The 18,303-nt window shown below is 41.1% G+C and overlaps 1 protein-coding gene across 3 annotated transcripts in view; it reads left to right on the top strand.

The window, feature by feature from the left end:
• npr3 (natriuretic peptide receptor 3) overlaps positions 1–18,303 on the top strand; it is an 89,233-nt gene that overhangs the window by 50,063 nt on the left and 20,867 nt on the right. For all 3 annotated transcript variants that reach the window (XM_059989516.1, XM_059989515.1, XM_059989517.1), the window contains exons 4-5: positions 9,381–9,516; positions 15,759–15,853. In XM_059989516.1, the coding sequence (XP_059845499.1) occupies positions 9,381–9,516; positions 15,759–15,853 (231 nt within the window). The remainder of the gene's footprint in view (positions 1–9,380; positions 9,517–15,758; positions 15,854–18,303) is intronic.

Here is an 18,303-nt window from a genome sequence, read left to right as displayed (position 1 = left end):
AGCTGAGCTCAGGCTTATTTTTATTTATCCGACATATAGTGAAAAAGAAGCAGAAAAGCAACAGAATAAAAATAAAAATTGTATGGAGCGTTTTGGGATATAATTGTAAAAACAAAGTAGTTTCACAGAATTTGAGCTATTAGATGTGCTGTTTAATCTTCCATAAATCACATACAAACTAAAAATAAAACTTCCAAGATTTAACAGATGTGATCTGTTTTCTGTTGTCTTCTATTTGTTTGTTTAATCAAGGCCAAAAACAGTAAGGATAGAGTTCACTAAAGCAATGAGTTCAAGTTGAAGTTCAGGTTTAATTGGCATTCAGCATACACGTAACTACAGCAAGTGTTCCTCTGGGGCCAAGGTGCAAAATACACAAAGCACACAACATATAGCACATATAGTTACAATAGCAGAACAACAGACATTCGCAAGAAATAATATAGCTCTAGTCCTTGAGTGGCACAGCCTGTAGATTGATGGTGCATGGGATATTGTCTGGGAGCTACAGTTCTGCCAGACAATATCCCATGCACCCTCAATCTACAGGCTGTGCCACTTAAAGCCTAGAGCTATATTATACCATCAATTTACAGCAGTTCCTCATCGCGCGTTAGTGCAGTTAGTGCTGATGGACACAATCCTACTTGGCTTCCACTGACTGAACACTGGAGGGCAGCACCGGTGCGAGGGGCCACCCCGTAATCAGGCACAGATTCCAGCACACCCACAGAGGCTTCTGCTCTCACCCACCCTGCCTCTGGTGTCTTCTCTCCTGGGCAGCAGGAACAGGCTACGTTCACCGCAGCATAAGGGCCTGGGCCGCACTACAACCAAGGCAACGCAGCTCCCCTATCGTTGGCCTTGCTATTGAATCAGACTTGCAGTATTCTACGTTGCCAATGTATAACAGTGTCTTTAGATCAGAATAACAATGCCCTAGACCATCAACTGCACCATTTCTTGGACTGCGTACTGTCTCTGCACAACAACAGTACGCAACAAGTTTAGGCACCATAATAAGCCTGGCTCCATCGCTAGTGGGGTGGGCCTGCTGTACCTGATATCCAGAAGTATTCTGAATATCCAGAAGTATCTTGCGATTGTAAAAAAAAAGATGTAAAGGATAGAGAATTTACCCTTGGTTGAACCTGGCGAGGCTGCTGCGACTGTGCGTGCTACCATCATAGAAATGAGCGTTACAGAGCGGTTACACAAACTTTCAGTAGTATTGAAATCAACTGAACTCCAGATTATTTTGGCATGCTCTTGCTAAAATTACATTGGAATATTGAGTCAGGGCTGAAAGTTATGTATGAAGATGCGCATTTTTTTTATTGGCGGTATGATTTTTAACAATGAGATACAGATGTTTTGGGAAAAAACACGAAAAAGCATAAATGCAGATATTCAGGGAGGATTTTCCTTTTGGGAAACCATGCTGGCTTTGACCTATCTTGTCCTGTACCTCTAGGTATTCCGTAATCTCATCCCTAACAATCGATTCCAACAACTTCCTGCCTGACTAACCTACTGCAAATTTTTGAGGAAATTACAAGCAGGAGATACAGTAGATGTGGTGTACTTGGATTTTCAGAAGGCCTTTGACAAGGTGCCGAACACGAGGCTGCTTAGCAAGTTAAGAGCCTGTGGAATTACAGGGAAGTTACTAGCACGGGTGGAGTATTGGCTGGTCGGCAGAAAACAGAGAGTGGGGATAAACAGATCCTATTCTGGCTGGCTGCCGGTTACCAGTGGAGATCCACAGAGGTCAGTGTTGGGACCACCGCTTTTTACAATCTATGTCAATGATTTGGACTATGGGATTAATGGATTTGTGGCTAAATTTGCTGATGATACAAAGATAGTTGGAGGAGCGGGTAGTGTTGAGGAAACAGAGAGCCTGCAGAGAGACTTAGGTATTTCAGGGGAATGGGCCAAGAAGTGGCAAATGAAATACAATCTTGCAAAATGTATGGTTATGCACTTTGGTGGAAGAAATAAATGGACAGACTATTATTTAGATGGGGAGAGAATTTAAAATGCAGAGATGCAAAGGGACTTGAGAGTCCTTGTGCAGATACCCTAAAGGTTAACCTCCAGGTTGAGCCGGTGATGAAGAAGGCAAATGCAATGTTGCCATTCATTCTAGAGGTATAGAATATAAGAGCAGGAATGTGATGTTGCGGCTCTATAAGGCACTTGTGAGACCACACAGAGTATTGTGTGCAGTTTTGTGTTCCTTGCTTTAGAAAGGATATACTGACATTGGAGAGGGTTCAGAGAAGATTCACGAGAATGATTCCAGGAATGAAAGGGTTACCGTATGAGAAACTTCTGGTAGCTCTTGGGCTGTTTTCCCTGGAGTTCAGGAGAATGAGGGGGGATCTCATAGAAACATTCCAAATGTCAAAAGGCCTGAACAGTTTAGATATGGAAAAGTTATTTCCCATAGTAGGGAAGTCTAGGAAAAGAAGGCATGACTTCAGGAATGAAAGACATCCATTTATAACAGAGACACGGAGAAATTACTTTAGTCAGAGGGTGGTAAATCTGTGGAATTTGTTGCCACGAGCAGCTGTGGAGGCCAAGTCACTGGGTGCATTTAAGGCAGAGATAGATAGGTTCTTGATTAGCCAGGGCATCAAGGGGTATGGAGAGGAGGGAGGGGAATGAGGATGACTGGAAGAATTGAACCAGCCCATAATTGAATGGTGGAGCAGACTCAATGGGCCGAATGGCCTATTTCTGCTCCTATATCTTATGTTCTTATGGATTATTTACAATGTTTCCTTTGAAATACATACCCCTTTCACACCTCCCTTCTTTACACTCATACTACAGACACCAAATGCACACAAGTAACAAATTTAGATCAATGTTGACTACACACTGTTTGGAGTTGCGTTTTAGATTTGATCTTCAATGCATATTCAGATCTGAAGGTTGGTAACTGAAATCAATATTTGCTTTATGTCCTAACCCCAAATCTGCCCTAACATTTATAGCCATCAGTCTGCTCCATCATTCACCTCAACACATTGTGTCTGAAAGTCAACCCTAAGCAGCAGCTGGGAGTTTCTCTCTCACCTGAGGCTGTGCGACTGAAGGGAGCACGTATTCTCTGCTCAAAGCTTGCTGATAAAATGGGCCAAAGCTTAGGTTTGTTTCCTCATCCCTCTAATTACCATCCAGGTACTGAGATAGAGTACATAGGGTGGAACTAATTCTGTATGCCCCATAACCAGATAAACTTGTCCTCTGTTGACTGCTGTGAAAAGCACTGGTTTAGAATAATTTCTGACATTGCTGCTTAGCCACAGAGAACAGGATTTGTGAAAGAACTAGGTAAAGGGTAGTATTTGTGTTACTCTCTATTGCTTCATTACACATTTTACATGTTTCTTCTTGTTTGACATACTCATGCCATAACAAAATACAGTGGTGTGGAAGGAAATTAAAATAAAAAAATATATAATGTATTTTTCTCGATAAAATAGAGTTCTCAGGTTTGAATTTGGCATGAAAGTTGCACAAATGTGGAGACCATGTGAAAAGAATGCGCGCAATGTCATTGTAGATGTTCAACATAATTGCTAAGACCTAGATTTATTGTAAGAGGCTTCCATGTTGGCCATTTTTCTCTGTGATTTGTGATTAGAATCAGCATTATGTGCAGCCAGGGAATTAAAGGTATTCCACCAATTTCCAACTGAGAGACTTTACTTCATAAAACTGAATGAATTTCCCTAGATTATATTATTATAAAAATATTGGAGGAAAGCCTGGCTTTAGTAATAAAAAAAACTACCCCAAACACATTAAAACAATTCTTGGATTCTCTGTTGCCTTGATTTTTAAGAATAAACTCAGTGGTAGGTTTTTCACACATTATTGATCCCTCTAATGTTTGGCTAGTGGTTTGTGGAGACCCTAAGAGATAGGGAGTAGAATTAGGTCATTCAGCCTATTGAGTCTGTTCTGCCATTCCATCACGGCTGATTTATTATCCCTCTCAACTCTGTTCTCCTGCTTTCTCCCTGTAACTTTTAACACCCTTACTATTCAAGAACTTATCATCCTCTGCTTTAAATATACCCAAGGACTTGGCCTCAACAGCTGTTTGTGGCAATGTATTCCCCAGATTCACCACCCTCTCACCAAAGAAATTACTTTTATCTCTGTTCTAAAGGGATGTTCTTCAGTGCCCTCTAGTCCCAGACTTCCTACTACAGGAAACATCTTCTCCACTTCCACTCTATTTAGACCTTTCAATATTCGATGGGTTTCAATGAGATCCCGCCTCATTCTTCTACTATAATCCTGACTGACCTCTTGCTGATGCCTGTCTTTTAGTGAACTGATTTCTTGTTCATTCAACTATTTGTTTTACCACCAGATTAGCTGGTCACGAAAAACAAGTACCATGAATCCTCCCCATAAGATCACTTGTCAGTGAATGTGCTCCATTTATAGAGCGTGCATTCAATTCAGTTCTCAAAACTCAGTGTTTCTGTGCAAATTGGCATTAGCATTCCATACTGAAATGAAAGAATTTGTGACAGATCATGACCAGAGATGAACATAATAAACAGATGATAAAAGATGGAGAAAGCCAGCAATAAACTTTTAATTTCGTAATCCAGGGAGATCCTACCTTCTTGTCTCTTATTGTTCGCCCACTGATTCATTTTTTCCAAGATTTTTGAACGATCACTCTCTACAATTCTTATAGTAATTACTATTTGTGATTGCAAGAAGAAAAAGATTAGCTCTTAACACAGTCATTAGCAGTTTTTACCCGTATTGCCTTGTTCCACAGTTCAAATATTTTTAAAAATCAATTTTAATTAACCGTTGGCAGATTTATATATTTCTTTAGAGCAAGATTAGTTTTAACATAAGCTCTTAGCAGATTTTACCCATATCCTCTAGCTCCACAGTTTGTTTTTCTAAATCAAATCCTTACCTCTGGAAGTTTTATATACTTGATTTAGGCACCCTTTTTCCAGATTCCAAATGGAAAAAGCCCTGCTATTCTGCCTTTTTAAATCAACACTAGGGGTCAGCCTTGTGACTTTTCTCTGCAAAACCTCCAGTGCTAGAATAAGAACAAGAGAAAGAAGGCCACTCATCTTCTTGACCTTGTATTCCCATTCATTCAGGTATTGACTGATGGTACTTCAAATCCTTTCTTCCTTATTCCCTTGATACTTTTGCTCAACAAAAGGTAATTCATCTTAGAATTAAACATTTCATTTTATCTTTCATCCACAGTCTTCTAGCCTTTCACTGCTCTTAATGTGAAAAAGTATGACCTTATTTCACTCTGAGATAGAAATTTTCTGCTTTCACTAAGCATGCGGTACTGCTGCACAACATTCCTGAAATTCATTTCCCTTGACTTCCTTACAATGTAGGACGCCATTTGGCCTATCGAGTCCATGCCAGCTTCTGTCAGTTCAATTCCCTAACTTATTTCCCTGTACCCTACTCTCTTGCACATGTCCATTAATATTACCTCCACCTATTTACTCCCCCCATGCTTATTTCCCCAAGAGCCAAGTATACTTGTGGTACTATATAGCTGCAGTTAACCTAGCCATCTCTCACATCTTGTGGTGAGAGTCAGAACACCCAAGGAAAACAGGCGGTCACTGCAAAAGCATGCAAGCTGCACAAAAATAGCTCTAGAGATCAGGTCTGAGCCCTGATCATTGGAGTCACAAGCCAGCTGCACTACCTGTACTAACTTGCATACTACTGGCTATAAGACATAGGAGCAGAATTAGGCCATTCAGCCCATTGAGTCTGCTCCGCCACTCCATCATGGCTGAGTTATTACTCCTCTCAAACCATTTGTTGGCTCTCTGCCCATAAACTTTGGCATCCTTACTAATCAAAAACCTATCCATTTTAATATACACGAAGGCTTGACCTCCTCAGCCGTCTGTGACAATGTATTCCACAGATTCATCACACTCTGGCTAAAGAAATTCCTCCTCATCTCTGTTCTAAAAGGTCATCCTTGTATTCTGAGGCTGTGCCCTCTGGGCCTAGATTCCATCATGATAGGAGATATCCTTTTCATGCCACTGGCCTTACAGCATTCAATTAGGTTTCTTTGGCTGGAATATTCAATAGGTTACTGCTTTGGCTGGATAATACAACATGTTGTTAATTCTAGGGTTAATTTTATCACTGGAGCCACTTTTCCCTTTCAGTATCATCATAAATTATTGTATTATCACTCATGGACTGTATACATACTGTACATGATTTCCTTCCTACATGGGTTACATTTCAAGTGCCTTCTTACACATTTCATCTTACCCACTCTATAACTGTCTGCCCCAGCTGATTCTTCTTAGTGAATTAGAATAGTCCCTTTGAACCCTGTGTAAATTGAATCATTGGAAGAGCTTTGATGCTTGAAAGAAAATCTTCAAAGCACAGAATCCTCTGATGGTTGCATTTCAGAAAGTCATGTTACAATAATATTCCCAAACCAGGAAAAAGAAACTCTTATTGATCTCATTCATATAACCCCAGTACCGTTTCATATTGAGGATTTATGACAGGATATTGTATATTATTATCTTAACCCATAAGAACTTTAGAAATTAACCTTAATCACAGATCATAGCTGTCTCTGCTCTATTCTAATATATTTCCTGTGACGATTTTATAACACTTATGACTGTGTTGCTTTAATACCTCTATTGTGTCAGTTAAAGTAAAAGGTCAGAATTTCTAACCTTCATTTTGAGGAAATTCCTCATTTAGATAAATGGCTTGAATGGCAGACAACATTAATGCAGCCTGCTGGAGCTGGACCTATGTAATAACGGGAAGAGTAGAGGTTTTCATGCTGCTGTTGTATAATCAGAATCAGGTTTATTCTCACTGACATGTTTCATGGAAGTTGCATTGTGACAGCATTATAGTGCAAAGACAGACAATTACTACAAGCTACAAAAATAAATAGTGCAAAGAAATAACAAGTTGGTGTTCATGAATTCATGGATCATTCAAAATTCTGATAACATGGAGGCTACAGCTATTCCTAAAAGTTGTGTGGACCTTCAGGCTCCTGTACCTTCTCCCCTGTGGTGGCGTGGTGAACTACATATACCTGTCTGGACACGCCCCCTGCTGACTGCTCCTGTGGCTCCTCCCACAGACCCCTGTATAAAGGCGATTGAGGTCTGAGCCCGGCCTCTCTGTCTCCAGGATGTAGTATGGTGGTCAACCACTGCTTGTTCCTTCTTCCAGTCAATAAAAGCCGATATCTCGCCTTTACGTCTCAGAGTGAGTTATTGATGGTGCATCAGGTGGTAATGCAAAGAGGGCATGTTCTAGATGGAGAGTGTCTTTAATGTTAGATGCCACCTTCCTGATGCACCAATTCTTGAAGATGCCCTAGATGGTGATGTGGGTTGAGCCTATGATGAAACTGTCAGAGTCCGCAATATTAAGCAACTTCTTGCAATCCTGTGCTTTGGAGACTACAAACCAGGCTGTGATTCAGCCAGTCAGAGTATTCTCCAATGTACACTGAGGTGTTGATACCCAGGAAATTGAAGATGCCCATCCTTAACACTGCTGACCTCTGGATGAAGACTGGTGTGTGTTCTCTGAACTTTCTCTTCCTGAAGTCCACAATCAATTCCTTGGTCTTGTTGATGTTGAGAGCGAGTTTGTTGTTGCAACACCAGCCAAGCAGCTGATCTATTTTATTCTTGCGTTCCTCCTCGCTGCCATCTGTGATTTGGTCAATGACCTTGGTATCATCAGCGAATTTACAGATAGTGCTTGAACTGTGGCTATCCACACAGTCATGAGTGTAGAGAGAATAGATTACTGGGCTAGGCACACACCCAGATTGCTCTTGTATGTCCTGTTCCTCCTACCTTTCCAAAATTGTGAGGATCAGTTCAGATTTATCAGCTGTGAATTTAGTTGAAGCTTTTATAACACCAATTTCTACATATTGCAATCATTCCTCAGAGTAAGCCATTGAAATATATGTGCAGACAATATGATAGTACCAGTATCACTTTGAAGGGTGAGGCTGAATATTTATCTGGAAATATTACATATTCACACTGAGAAATTCACTCATATGATATTGCCTCCTTTGGTATTATATATAAATAGCATATATCCTGGAATTAAACATGATTTTGATGTCTTTTGGGTTGCATTTTTCCACACTGAACATTCAGCTGGACATATTGCTGTTACAAAAAAAACTCCTGAATAGATAATAATTTTATGATTTAACACATATAGTAGACAAGAAAATTACAGAGAAAGCGATCCCTTCCCCTTCACCTTCCCTCCTCCCATTCTCTGCTTCCTGCAGAGATTGCTCTCTTCATGATTCCCTCCCAACTTGTCTTCCTACCAGCACTTGTCCCTAACAAGCAGCGGAAGTGCTACACCCGCCCATTCACCCCCATTCAGAGTCCCAAATTGTCCTTCCAGGTGGGTCAACACTTCACCTACAAATCTGTGCGGGTCAGCTACTATACTGATGCTTCTGATTCAGCCTCCTCTACATTGGTAACACCCAAAGTAGATTGGTGGTGGGGGGGGACTGCTTTGTCAAGCCCCTTCATTCCCCCCGGAATAAACAGGATTTTCCAATGGCCGGTTATTTTAATTACAATCCCCACTCCCATTCCGATATTTTTGTTCATAGCCTTTTCTACTGCCACAGAGAGTTTAAACTAGTTTTGCAGTGGGCTGGGAACTGAAGCACCTGGTTAGTAAGGGAAGGTAGATGTCAGGAAAAGTATTGAAAGGCAAAATTGAAATAATGGGTATGATGGGTTGGATAGTTTGAAGTGTTACGTATTATTAATGCTAGGAGTATTATGGGTAAGGGTGATGAACTTTGAACGTGGATCAGTAAATGGAACTACAATATTATAGTTATTACTGAAACTTGGTTGAGAGAGGGGTGGGAACGGGTGATTAATGTACCAGGTTATTGAAGTTTTAGAAAAGATAAAGGAGGAGGTAAAAGAGGGGGTGGAGTTGTACCACGTATCAGCGACAGTATTACAGCTGCACTCAGAGGAGACATAGTGGCGACATAAAAGGAATAGTGTAGAGAGGCAATAGGATCACCAGAGACAATGTGACCCATTAAGCTGCTCTGAAACTCTTTGACTTTAAACAGTGAAAATAAAATTCAAATTAACAAATTGTCATGTAACTTCTGAAGTTTTGATAGAATATATTCCAAAAAAGACTGTGAAATAGTTTGGCTGATGGTACTAATTTTCAATATTTCTTTATGCATCATTATTACACTCTTTTGGGTTGAGTTTGCACTGTTCCATTTCACCGGCTGCTTCTGTCTTCTGCAGGTAAACATGTTTGTTGAGGGGTTCCATGATGCCATTGTACTTTATGCCAATGCACTTCAAAAGGTTCTGAAACGAGGATACAGTAAAAACAATGGATCAGAAATTGTACAGATGATGTGGAATACAACCTTTGAAGGTAAGGACGTATACATTTCTGAGGACCCTGTCTACCTCAATACACCAAACACACAATTTTAAGGACTTCATCTGTATTCTAAAAGCTAGAACTGGTAAAAAGCACTTAAGAACCTGACCAAATCAGACATGTAAATTGAAACAACCATAATACTAGTATATCTGGTTGAAATTAGACAACAGACAATAGGTGCAGGAGTAGGCCATTCGGCCTTTTGAGCCAGCACTGCCATTCTCTGTGATCATGGCGGATCATCCACAATCAGTACCCTGTTCCTGCCTTCTCCAGATATTCCTTGACTCTGCTGTCTTTAAGAGCTCTATCTAACTCTTTCTTGAAAGCACCCAGAGAATTAACCTCCATTGCCTTCTGAGGCAGAGCATTCTATAGATCCACATCTCTCTGGGTGAAAAAGTTTTTCCTCAACTCCATTCTAAACGGCTTACCCCTTATTCTTAAACTGTGGCCTCTGGTTCTGTACTCCCCCAACATTGGGAACATGTTTCCTGCTTCTAGAGTGTCCCTTAATTATCTTTATATGTTTCAATCAGATCCCCTCTCATCCTTCTAAATTCCAGTGTCTACAAGCCCAGTCACTCCAATCTTTCAGCAAAGGACAGTCCTGCCATCCCGGGAATTAACCTCGTGAACCTACGCTGCACTCCCTCAATAGCAAGAATGTCCTTCCTCAAATTTGGATACCAAAACTGCACACAATACTCCAGGTGTGGTCTCACTGGGGCCCTGTACAACTACGGAAGGACCTCTTTGCTCCTATACTCAACTCCCCTTGTTATGAAGGCCAACATGCCATTAGCTTTCTTCACTGCCTGCTGTACCTACATGCTTACTTTCAGTGACTGATGAACAAGGACACCTAGATCTCGTTGTACTTCCCCTTTTCCTAACTTGACACCATTCAGATTGTAATCTGCCTTCCTGTTCTTGCCACCAAAGTAGATAACCTCGCATTTATCCACATTAAACTGCATCTGCCCACTCACCCAACCTGTCCAAGTCACCCTGTCCAAGTCAAACTCTTGTCTAAGTCAACTAAAATGCATTGAATTAGTTTGGTAGTAATGTGGCACTGATTATTTCTGAATTCAGATTAAAATATATATTCAAATAGCAATTTGAAAATACAAATCTGTTCAATTTCTTTCCCCCTCCCCCCAGTTTACAACTCATGTCTGAATTCAACTCTTTCGGATGCGCAGTAAATGGTGAAACAGCAACTGAAAATATTTAAATAGCGTGTCATACTGTAATATATATGTCAATTCACAGAATGATATACTCTCACAGCATATGTTTGTAAATAGATAGCAACTAAAGATTTAAGAAAATACTTAGTCTATTAGAATACAAAGTAGTGTAAATGATAGACAGTACTTTCAGTTTAATAATAGAAACACGGAATTGTACAGCTCAGAACTAGACTCTTAAGCTCAACTCATCCACGTTCATTGTGGTATCTTTCTACGCTGATCCACTTAACTTGAATTTGTCCCATATCCCTCTTCACTTTTCATATCCAAATATGTGTCCAAATTTCTTTTAAGTGTTATAATTATATCTGCTTCTGTCACCTCCTTCAGTGGCTTATTCCATATAACCACCATCTTCTGTGAAAAATTGCCCCTCAGAACTCCATTAAGCTACTCCTCTTCCCACCCCCTCACTCACTTTAAAACTATATCCTCAGTTTTAGACTCCTCTACACTGGGGAAAAGGCTCAAATTATTGACCCTATCTTTACCTCACAATCTTAGAAACCTCCGTAAGGTTATCCTCAGTCTCCCAGAGTTCATTGAGAACAAACACAGGCTATCTGGTTTCTCCTCGCAGCTAAGGCCCTTCATTCCAAACAACACCTTGGTGAATCTCCAACATACTCTCTCTAATGCTACCACAGCATTTCTGTAGTGTGGCAAACAGAAGTTACACAGTGCCACAAGAGATGCTGCAGGTGCTGGAAACCTTGAGCGGCACACACAAAATGCTGGAAGAATTCAACAGGTCAGGAAACATCTGTGAAGGGAAATAAACAACTTCTTATGTTTTAATTTTAATTTTGTGCAGAGACCCTCCATTAGGATGATGGGAGTATGGTACATAATTCTCCAAATGCTCCCTAATCCATAATGTTTTGGTAGCTGCTCCCAGACATCCCGACTCTTTTAATCAATGCTTCCGTTTATGAAGGCATGATACCAAATGAATACTTCCCTATCCTGTCCATCTGTGTGCCATTTTCATCAAACTCTGAGCCTGTGGACAGCATGATAGCTTAGTGGTTATCGTCAGACTTAAAGAGTGCCAGTGATCACCATTGTCACTGTCTGAAAGGACTTTATACATTCTCTCTGTGACTGCATGGGTTTCCTCTGGGTGCTCTGTTTTCCTCCCACATTCCAAATCCATACAGCTTAACAATAATATGTTAGGGCATGCTATGCTGGCATCAGAAGCATGGTAACACTTACAGGCTGGCTCCAGCATATCCTCGGATGCGTCTCACTGTATGTTTCAATGTTTTGATTTACACGTGACAAATAAAGCCAATCTTTACTTGCACCCCAAATTCACTCTGTACATCAACACAGCTAAAGTCTTTACCATTTGCTGCATAAGTCACAGCACAATTTGTCTTCCAAAATGCATCATTTCACACTTGTCTGGATTAAATTCCATCTACAACTACTCTGCCAAAATTTCCAACTGATCTATGTACTTCTGTATCATTTGACAACCTTCGCTATTAATAACTCTACAATTTTTTATGCCATTTGCAAACTTAGTAATCAGACTACCTATATTCTCATGCATGCCATGTGTATATGTACATGAGGAGTAATTGATAAGTTTGTGGCCTAAGGTAGAAGGAGATGAGTTATACAGCTCCCGTTACATGCACATGCAGTTCATCTCTTTGAGTGATTATGCAGAAAGTTTGAAGTTAATAACTCATCAGTTAATAATGCATCGGGGTGATTGATAAGTTTGTGGCCTAAGGTAGAAGGAGATGAGTTATTAACTTCAAGCTCTCTGCATACGCTCAAAGAGTTGAACTATATGTGCATGTACCGAGTGCTGTATAACTCATTTCCTTCTATCTTAGGCCACAAACTTATCAATCACCCCTGCTGTGGACACCTTCTGGAGGTCCAAGATCCGTATGCTCCATAACCGCTGGACTAAGTGTGTAAATGTAGGAGGATACTATGTTGAAAAATAAATGCGCTAGCTTTTCTAAAATTGACTCCTTCTACCTTAGATCATGAATGAATTTATCAATCACCCCTCGTATATGCCAAACAGCGAAGTTTTCAGGACTAATCCCTGTGGTACATCACAGACTGAAGCCAGAAAAATAACTCTCCACCATAACCTTCTGCCTCCTATCACCAAGCCAATTCTGAATCCTGTTTGCCAACACATCTCAGATACCATTTGCTTAAATCATCTGGACCATACTTCTGTGTGGGACCTTGTCAAATGTCCTGCTAAGGTCCAAGTGTATCGCATCAAATGCCATCCCTTCAAAGATTTTCTTAGTTACTTCCTCAAAAGAAACTTTATCAGATTTGTGAGACAGGAACTCTGACCCTTAGATTTTATTTTCAATTATTTTCTTACTACTCGTACATGAGGGTGGCAGGGTAGAGGTATAACTCTACCAGAGGAAGTGTAAAGTGTTCCTTCCCTCTGTTATCCTGCAGGTCACTTTGGGAAAGGTTTAATGCCTTCTTAGCCCCTTCTTAGCTCTCATTTGAGCAGCTGGTGCATTTCACAGGTCCTAGTTTTGTGATAACTGACAGCAGGCAGACAATCTCTGAAAAGTATGGCTGAAGTCATCTGTCTTGTACACTGGTCAGAAGAGGGCAATGGCAAACCACTTCCGTTGACAAATTTGCCAAGAACAATCATAGTCATGGAAAGACCATGATCACCTACATCATATGACACAATACACAATGAACAAACTCATAGTAGGCTCTGAGGTATCTAGGCCTATCCCTACTTCCTTTTTTTACTTAGGGGCATTCATACATTTGCTATCCTCCGGTCTTCTGAAGCATCATTCAAGGTTAACAAAGAAGCAATGTCTATGCCAGAGCCCCAGCAATTAACTCCCTTGAGAAGAGAACTAAATACCCACAATCAGTGTATATAATTTTACACACAATGTCTCTTGGCAGCCTGGTGAAAGATTTTCAGTATGGAAACTTATAGGAAAGTCACAGCGCTTATCTTAAAAAGCAGTTTATGACACTCTCTACATGTAGCCTACATCATTTTACTGCTGGTTGAAGAAAAAGTTTATTGATTAATATCATTTACACTCTTTTAAACTCAGCACAATAACAGACGTACAATGCTAGAGAAACATTTCAAGCAATTCCTTTCATGAGTGATAGCAATCAAAGTGGTACAAAATACAGAAAAAATGTATATAAATGTGAGTAAGGATCTTTATACTGGCTATCACATTGCAACAGTAAGAATAGTGAGTTTAATGTTTCTACTCAATAAAATATAAGGTCAAGTACTTCAATGGAAGTGTTTCATCTCTGACTAAAAATCCTTAGACATCCTTATCCGATAATATGTTAACAAATGTTTTAAATTGGGATTCAGCAGGTCAAATTGCAAGTTAGAATCAGAATCAGTGTTATCGTCATTGACTTAAGTTATGAAATTTGCTGTTTTACGGCAGTAGTACAGTACAGGCATAACAAGTTACCATAAAAATTAATAAAAAATCAAATCAATAGTGCAAAAGAGGAAAAGTGACTGGACTGTTCGGAAAGCTGATAACAGAAGGGAGGAAGCTGATCCTAAAAGATTGGTTGTGGGTCTTCAGCTCCTGTACTTCCTCCCTGATAGTAGTAATATGAGGGCATGTCCTGGATAATAAGGATCCTTAATAGTGGATGCCACCTCATCCTCAGTAAAGCAGTTACTAGTATTTGTTTCTTAAAGCTTCTTGTTCTGTGCCCTAGCAATGTTTTGGTCCTCCTTTTCTGAATTCTGAAACCATCTGAATATTTGTGCTTTCTTTTCTTTTGGAAACAATTCATATCTTTTCTTATGAGATAATATACCCCTACCTTCAGTTTCTCATGGTAGTCACAACTAGACCACTGTTTGCATTGGAACTACAGTACGTTTTGCCACTTGTAAAACAATTGATTAATTTGTTATATGTTTGTTTTGTATCATTCCTTTTAATGTAGTTTCTTAATCTACCATAGTGAACTAATGCACCATGCTATTTTAGAGTGCTTTATTCAAACTTAAAACCCCATTTTCATATTGTAGTAAATCGCTTCCGATTTTAATGTAAAGTTCTAACCTATTATAATCACTGTTCCCAGAAGGCCTGTAATGCACAATTAAATAGCCTGTTCCTCTTTTGGTTCTTTAAAATCATTCCAACGCTGAGATCCATTTTTGTTGGATGTAAAAATCAGATGGAATGGATCTTTTGAGGCTAATGTCAATAATGATCTAATTGAAATGCTAAAGAGTTAAAGGTGCAGAACTCCCTCTAAAGTTTGCATATGGCTGCATATGCTCCAGATTCTTCCTGTAGGTAAGTTTGGTGCAGTTCTATGGTGCTAAAGAACTACACAAATTCCAAGAGAGGCAAATATTATTACTGTGATTTAGGCATTTGGAAGAGTAATATCATTTGGCTGATCTGGCAACATGGAAGTAACCAAGTTGTTGAGTTGTTCTGTATAGCTCTTGGTGAACTCTTCAACAACTGAACTTTGGAAGGGACACAGTTCATGGCCTGTTTGAGAAACACATCACGGTGCACCAGAGGGAGTGGTGTGGAATTTTCTCTGTCTGTCCAAACACATTTCAGACAAATCTATGTTTGAATTGGCCCATATTCAGAGTCCCTTTGCCTTAAAAAAAAGCAAAGACAAAATTATTTTAATGATTCTAAACTAATTGCTGTTAAGAAAAGTCATGTATTCTAATAGCTGGAATTATCCAGCATTCTATTAACTAAATTAGAAAATAATATGGCATCCAGAGTGAACACAGACATTAGAAAACAATGGCAATTTATTTGGGAACGCCAACAAAAATGTTGGAAGAAGAATGGGATTTCCTGTTGTATATTTCTTCATGAACCCGTTGAATCATCTCTTGTTTCATTTGGAATTGAAGAGCTCTGCTTAGTTAATTGATTTCATCATTTGGCGCATTCCATTTATCAGGCATAGCAGGCCAGGTGTCAATTGATGCCAATGGAGACCGATATGGAGATTTCTCTGTGATTGCAATGACTGATCCTGCAACTGGCACGCAAGAGGTAATTAATATAGTTACTTTTCAATGACATTTTTTGTGATATAATCATAGATATTTGCATAGGAATGAATTAGCAGATTATTGTGATTTGCTGAATATGTCTTTCAACAGTGTAATAAACAAACTTTATTATTATTGTAAAAACACAAAATGCTGGCAGAACTCAGCAGGCCAGACAGCATCTATGGGAGGTGGGATTGACGATGTTTCGGGCCAAAACCCTTCATCAGGAGAGAAGTAACATGGGATGGTCGAGGGGGGATAAGAAGTGGGGGGAGGGATAAAGTAGAGAGCTAGGAAGTGATAGGTTGGAGGGAAATGGGTTAGGGGGAAGGTGAAGAATTATGGGAAATAAAAGAGAAAGAAAGGTAGGGCTGGGGGGAGTTTATAGTGAGGGGGGAAAAAAGAGAGAGAAAGAGAACCAGACTAAAATAATAGATAGGGATGGGGGTAAGGGGGGCAGGGGTATCAACAGGGGTCTGTGAGTTGGATGTTCATGCCATCAGGAAGGAGGCTACCTAAGCGGGAGATAAGGCATTGTTCCATCGACCTGCGTGTGGCCTCATCTTGATGGTAGAGGAGGCCATGGACAGACATGTCAGAGTGGGAGTGGTCTGTGGAATTGAAGTGTGTGCCCACAGGGAGATCCCACCACTGCTGGAGGACTGAGTGACGGTGTTCGGCGAAACGGTCTCCCAGTCTGCGGCGGGTCTCCCCAATGTATAAATGGCCACATCGGGAGCACCGGATACAGTATATCACCCCAGTTGATTCACAGGTGAAGTGGTGCCTCACCTGAAAGGACTGTCTGGGGCCTGGGATGGTGGTGAGGGAAGAAGTGTGGGGGCAGGTGTAGCACTTCTTCCGTTTGCAGGGATGAGTGCCCAGAGGGAGGTCGGTGGGGAGGGATGGGAGGGGATGAATGGACAAGGGAGTCGCTTAGGGAGCGATCCCTGCGGAAAGCCGAGAGTGGGGGGGAGGGGAAGATGTGTCTGGTCGTGGGATCATGTAGGAGGTGGCGAAAGTTACGGAGGAATATACGTTGGATCTGTAGGCTGGTAGGGTGATAGGTGAGGACCAGGGGGACTCTATCCCTGCTGGGCTGGCGGGGGAATGGGGTGAGAGCAGAGGTGCGTGAAATACGGGAGATGCAATGGAGGGCAGAGTTGATAGTGGATGAAGGGAAGCCCCTTTCTTTAAAAAAGGAAGACATCTCCTTTGTCCTAGAATGAAAGGCCTCATCCTGAGAGCAGAAGCGGCAGAGGTGGAGGAATTGAGAGAAAGGGATAGCATTTTTGCAGGAGACAGGGTGGGAGGAGGAATAGTCTAGGTAGCTGTGAGAGTCTGTAGGTTTGTATTAGATGTCGGTGGATAGGCTGTCTCCAAAGATAGAAACAGAAAGATCTAGAAAGGGGAGGGAGGTGTTGGAAAGACCAGGTGAATTTGAGGGCGGGGTGAAAGTTGGAGGCGAAGTTAATGAAGTCGACGAGCTCAGCATGCGTGCAGGAAGCAGCACCGATGCAGTCGTCGATATAACGAAAGAACAGAGGAGAACAGATACCGGTGTAGGCTTAGAACATAGATTGCTCCACATGGCCGACAAAAAGGCAGGCACAGCTGGGACCCATGCGGGTGCCCATGGCTACACCTTTAGTTTGGAGGAAGTGGGAGGAGCCAAAGGAGAAATTGTTAAGGATGAGGACTAATTCCGCAAGGCGAAGAAGAGTGGTGGTAGAAGGTGACTGGCTGGGTCTGGGATCCAGGAAGAAACGGAGACCTTCCTGGTAGGGGATGGAGGTATATAGGGACTGTGGTGAAAATGAGGCAGTGGGGGCCAGGGAACTTGAAATCCCTGAAGAGATGTAAAGCATGGGAAGTATCACGGACATAGGTGGGAAGGGTTTGAACAAGGGGAGATAAAACAGAGTCAAGACAGGCAGAAGTGAGTTCAGTGGGGCAGGAGCAAGCAGAGACAATGGGCCTGCCTCGGCAGGCAGGTTTGTGAATCTTAGGTAGGAGGTAGAAACGGGAAGTGCAGGGTGTGGGAACTATAAGTTTGGTGTCCGTGGATGGGAGATCTCCCGAGCTGATGAGATCGGAAATTGTTTGGGAGACAATGGACTGGTGCTCCCTAGTGGGGTCATGGTCCAGGGGTAGATAAGAGGAGGTGTCAGTGAGTTGTCGTCGTGCCTCCGCAATGTACAGGTCAGTGTGCCAGACGACAACAGCACCCCCCTTATCAGTGGGTTTGGTGGTAAGGTTGGGATTGTTGTATTACTGTATTCAGTTGTATTTATCTGTGCATGATTTTATTTAACTACTTGAAAACTAAAGGTTGAGGAGTGCTAATTCGCATTTCCCTGTCTTTGCATGTTACCAACAACATTTCAGACATAGACCTAATTTGGATTAAAGGAGTAAATACATATTAATTTTTAATAAGAGGTTTTG

This window comes from Hypanus sabinus, chromosome 14, assembly GCF_030144855.1.
Source record: "Hypanus sabinus isolate sHypSab1 chromosome 14, sHypSab1.hap1, whole genome shotgun sequence".
Taxonomy (NCBI): domain Eukaryota; kingdom Metazoa; phylum Chordata; class Chondrichthyes; order Myliobatiformes; family Dasyatidae; genus Hypanus; species Hypanus sabinus.
This window is presented reverse-complemented; position numbering and strand designations above follow the sequence as displayed.